Source organism: Cyclopterus lumpus, chromosome 25 (genome assembly GCF_009769545.1).
Source record: "Cyclopterus lumpus isolate fCycLum1 chromosome 25, fCycLum1.pri, whole genome shotgun sequence".
NCBI classification, from domain to species: domain Eukaryota; kingdom Metazoa; phylum Chordata; class Actinopteri; order Perciformes; family Cyclopteridae; genus Cyclopterus; species Cyclopterus lumpus.
In genome coordinates this window covers 7,280,066-7,285,065 of record NC_046990.1, presented here as the reverse complement: position 1 = coordinate 7,285,065, position 5,000 = coordinate 7,280,066, and the positions used below count along the sequence as shown (strand labels likewise).

The following is a 5,000-nucleotide window of genomic DNA, read 5'->3' as shown; positions in this document are numbered from 1 at the left end:
TGGATTCATGGGATTAGGATCTCATCAGGACTGGACCTTCATTTAGTGGAGCTATGATGACAATGGCTGCACTGTCACAGTACATACATACACCTCAAATTAAACTGTCAACATTTAGCGTATGATAACCCCTATACAGTTTGGTATATGCAAATAAAACCACGCGTGTTCTTACTGGGGCTCGATAACTCCATGCTGAGGGGTGATGGTGAGGCAGTGAGCGGGCCAGGACAAATCAAAGCTCAGCTCTCTGGATGCATTGTTCCGGATCTGAACCTGACTGGTGGAGGCCGTGCCGTCTAAAAGAAACAAAACGGCAGCAAAAAAATAAATATCAGATGCCGTGTCATTCCCTGAAGGGTCAGGGGGTAACTGCCAGCCATACTCAGTCTGTAGCTGATGTGGTAGAATGGCACATTACAGGCTTCTGAAATCTAGATTCCACTCACTGATGGTGGGAGCTGCGAGGACAAGTTGTTCTGGGTGGATGGTCCAGGACTCGGACTGCCTGTGCGTTGGCTCTGAAGCCTGAAGGGAAAAAAGAAACAAGCGTCATGCATTGAAAACGATTTTCTTTGTTTACGTCAGATGCAGTGTAACAAATGCTGTCATCTCATCTGGTAGAAACGGCATCTCATTACTCAACACAGTGAAACCAGTGCAGGGGGGCTCGTGGTACCTTTAAGGAGGGCTCTGCCACTCTCAGAGCTGGACCCTGGGGACCTTTCACCGGCAGCACGTCCAGAGACACATTGCCGTTTGCCAAGCCGCTGGGAATTACACAACAACATTTAACTGAACACTGCGTCTTATATGAAAATTAAAACAAAAATAATAATAAAAAGTACAGTCCTACATATTGCTTTTTACATAATCAGTGTGCGTATTAAAAAAGGAACACTTCATCAATTCCTCCCTTTGGTTACCGCATGTGAAGCATAAATGAAACAGAATGATTATGCAAAGAAACAGCGTTATACTGTATAAACTAAGGTTTTAGCGAAGATGTGCGCTTGGGAAGTAGCACGTATACGACTGGATAAATGACACTTGGATGATACTGCATGGTTTGTGTGAGAGTTTAATGAAACTGTATCCAAATCCCCATTTACAGTTGTTAAAAGCAGCCCCACCCCATGTTTAAATTCAGAGACATTTCTGAGGTTTTTCGTGTGTCTCTTAGAGGAATGCACTTCAACATGCATCTGTTGTGTCGTTAGGAGTCTGACAGTACCCGTCGGTCTCTGAACGCAGGCTGGAGGAGGGCAGCAGCAGCTCAGTGTGGTCGCTCCGCTCGCAGCCGCTGCTCTTGGTACTTCCCAACAAGGACACCACGACCTTGCTCATGTTTCCGTAGAAGATGTGAGCTTCGTTGGGCCGTTGGGGCAGGTCGTAGGCTGCAGAGAAGGGGAGGAATTAGAGAGAGCAATGGGGAAACTGGCATTTCCAGTATCTTCCTTGTTCATATATAATGAACCTCAGTGTGTAGAGCATATCAGATAGAGAAGCTTTGAAGAACGGACTGCAGGGTACAAATCCATTTTCAGTAATTAATCAAAATGTGAAAACTTTGCAGATAAAAAAGGACATTTTAGTATTAACTGAAAGGTCATACTGAGGAGGTTTTCAGACTCAGCTGTTCTTTTTTTGGAAGAGACGACATACACACATATATATATATATATATATATATATATATATATATATATATATATATATATATATATATCTTTTAACTGGCATTATATTGGACATCTTACTCTCTGTGACGTATTCCTCTCCCAGGAACTTCTCATTGAAGTTGATGTTTTTCAGCAGACTGTTTTCAGACAGAGCCTTCCGCATAGCCTCAGGTTTGCTCTGAAGCAATCTGAAAAGACGAAAGCAAAACACGCCGTTATTGGAGAGTTGGGCGGGGGGAGTTATGAACTATTATCAGCACTTTTAAAGATTTCTATTATTTCAATTTACAGATTTCTGAAATATAAAGTTTAAATACTCAAATGAGGCATTTGCGGATATGGAAACTTTTGGTGAATTTAGGAGAAATCTACAGACGCAATCCGACAAAGTAGTAGAATAAACATGTACATTGTGGATTTATTCTTTCTACTCATGTTATGGAAGCTAAACAGCCTAAAATCCCTAAATTGACCAGCATATACAAAAACAATGTTTATACATGTGGTGTCTCCACTTAACTTGCCTTTGCTGCACAGAACAGTGCTGTCGTGATGAAAAGGACATTTTGGTTGAATCAGAGCTTTGTTCTAAACTTTTCTTTAGAACTGGTCTTCTATACCTATCAGCTATAAATGACTACCAATTCCCAAAACACATTATAACTCTAATAGCATATTGCGTTGGAAGGTCTCACCTCCTATACTGCTGCCTGGAGACCTCATCTCCACAAAACAGACAGACAGTGGCCAGCAGTGCATTGGCCGACTGACACAGGGCCTGTTCCCTTTGGGTGGACTTCACGAGCACAGTGATCACCTGGAAACACACACAAACTGAATTAGTAACATGGACAAGGCACATAAGAGATTTACTAAAGAAAAAAGTAACAACTATAAGACTAAATGAAGGGCCGTCTTTAGTCACAATATAAGATTGTATTATCATAATAATTCCCTTACCTCTTGTGTCCTCTCCTTCAGTACAAACTGTGAGGGGGCCAGGCTGATGACGGAGGGCTCCATGACCGATCGTGTCTGCACATCGGAGAAGGCCACAGCTTTGATGTAAGACGCCCTGGAGCCGGTGTTCCTCACGCACAGGCACACTTTGCTGACGCGGCCGACGGCGATGTCGCTCAGCGCCGCCACGTATCCGTCTGCCTGTTTCCTCTGGTCCTCCAGGATGATGTTGCTCGTCCCGCCGTAGCCCGATAGAGGAATCTGAAGGGGAAACATAGGAGCCCACTTAAAACACAACAACACGAGGCAGGAAAACAAAGTCAGACTATACAGAAGTGAGAGTAAAGCAAAGAGATGGCCGACTGAAGATAAAGAAGCTAGAGAGCCCCCCCCCCCATCCTCACAGTAAATTTGACCCCGGGCTGAGAGGGCCGGACTCCAGACTGTTTGATCTCCAGCTTGGCCAACATGCATGCCACCCTGGTAGGAGCGAAGAGAAGGTGGACGGCCACGTCCTCTTTGGGACGAATGGACAGCTCCCCGTGTCGAGTCAGACGCTCTTCAAGACTGAACATGCTCTGGAGCTGAGGGAGAAGAAAAGGTTTAGATACGCTTGATATTTTCAACAAATGCTTCATTATGGTTTCATTTCATTTCTGTTAAATTGCAAAAGGGTTAGACAACATACATAAAGGGGTATCCTTTAGGACATGGTATGCCCTAAAGCATACCCTGCTTTATAGTCTGTTTGACTAAATGGAGCATAATTTACTAAATGAACATCACGCTGTATTGAAGAAGACTTGAAACTAGAGATTGAGACCATAAACTAATGTTTACAATGTTTATTGAGGGAATAAATCAAGAGAGAAGTAGAGTCATTTATATAGACTTCGATACAACCAGAGGAGTCGCCCCCTGGTGGTCAGTAAAGAGAATGCATCTTTAAGACATGAAGCATTGGCGTCAGTGAGCAGTCAGCTGCGTTTCCATCTTTGGTTGATTTCGAAGACTACAAGTTGGAAAATGAAAAGTGGGGCAGACCTCTGTAGACCACTCTTCATCTGTGACCGAGGCTCAAAGAAGATGAATGCACAGAATAAAGACAGACATCGTCTATGGTTCGGCTAGATTATTTAAAACGGTCCATTATGAATCCAACAATGTTATAGGAATGCAATGCTATTCGGTGCAGTACTCCTTTAATAACACATGAATGCATCCACCTCGGACATCTTTATCTGGTTTTAGCTCCACGTTTCTGTGCAGTCCAGTCGGTTGAACAAAGAAAATCTTGATTAAATAAATAAATAAAACTAAACTCTGCATGCGACTCCTGGCAGGGAGTCAAAACACACACGCAAAAAAACCTTTGTGAGAATGCTCTTATCAAAAAAGAAAAGAGATGAAATGTTTTTGAGACGTGCAAATATTACAACGGACCTGAAAACAGTCCTGGTCTTGCCCACGAATAAGCAACCGCAGCTGCTGGGTGGCGTTGGTTGAGTTGTTCCTTAGAACCAGCTTCTGTTGGCTGGAATACAATGGAGACGGTTGGTTATGCGTCATTATATAAAAAGGTCCTCTATTCAAGTCAAACCTGCATCTAGTTAAACCGTTAAAGAAGGCATCCATTCTACGGGGGATTGAGCCTTGTTACTGCCGTCTGTAAATTGTGCATTATGTTGAAATAGCATCTGAGAAATAACTCTCCCTGTAGAGAGCCTCTGTCCCTTCTCATGAATAACATTATACAACCCTTAATAGAATAAGAATGTCCACTGGGCCCTGAGTTTTTATTCATTGATTACTTTCCAATGAATAATTGATCACGAAAATATATATTTTATTTTGTGCAACCAAGTAAAAGGATTAAAATTAATGAGGAACTAAAAAGTTGCTTACACAGCTCGTCCCAGAGTGACCCCTCCCCAGGCTACGAACTGTTTGTTGGAGAGAATTGGTGGAACGTCATTGGCAACGCCGGGACCAAAGATGGCAGCAGTGGGGATGGCAGGTTTCCCAGAGTCCTCTGGGACAACTTCTCCTCTCAGGGTTACCTCATACTGAGGACCTGATGGCAGCACCAAGATGGTGAGCAGGCTGCAACACAACAGAGTCAAACCCAGTTAGCGAGTCGACATGCTTTGAGGGAATAAGCGAAGACGGATGCCTATGAACAATTCATCCAACAACACAAAGTGCATTCAATTGACATGTTGTGGTCACAGTGACCTTTTACGCTGTTGGTTACTTCAATAGCAATACATGTTTGTATACCTTTCTCGACATTTCCTGCTTCCCTGTGCTTTGAAGGACACCACGATGCTTTGCTCCTCTCCCATTCTCAGAGACAGC

The 5,000-nt window shown here is 43.3% G+C and overlaps 1 protein-coding gene across 6 annotated transcripts in view; it reads right to left on the bottom strand.

The window, feature by feature from the left end:
* cep192 (centrosomal protein 192) overlaps positions 1 to 5,000 on the bottom strand; it is a 27,672-nt gene that overhangs the window by 6,594 nt on the left and 16,078 nt on the right. For all 6 annotated transcript variants that reach the window (XM_034528734.1, XM_034528733.1, XM_034528738.1 and 3 more), the window contains 11 exons: positions 4,923 to 5,000; positions 4,548 to 4,745; positions 4,086 to 4,176; positions 3,047 to 3,226; positions 2,643 to 2,903; positions 2,378 to 2,499; positions 1,761 to 1,870; positions 1,235 to 1,397; positions 680 to 770; positions 450 to 528; positions 176 to 299 (listed from right to left, as the gene is read on the bottom strand). In XM_034528734.1, coding sequence (XP_034384625.1) covers positions 176 to 299; positions 450 to 528; positions 680 to 770; positions 1,235 to 1,397; positions 1,761 to 1,870; positions 2,378 to 2,499; positions 2,643 to 2,903; positions 3,047 to 3,226; positions 4,086 to 4,176; positions 4,548 to 4,745; positions 4,923 to 5,000 — 1,497 coding nt within the window. The remainder of the gene's footprint in view (positions 1 to 175; positions 300 to 449; positions 529 to 679; positions 771 to 1,234; positions 1,398 to 1,760; positions 1,871 to 2,377; positions 2,500 to 2,642; positions 2,904 to 3,046; positions 3,227 to 4,085; positions 4,177 to 4,547; positions 4,746 to 4,922) is intronic.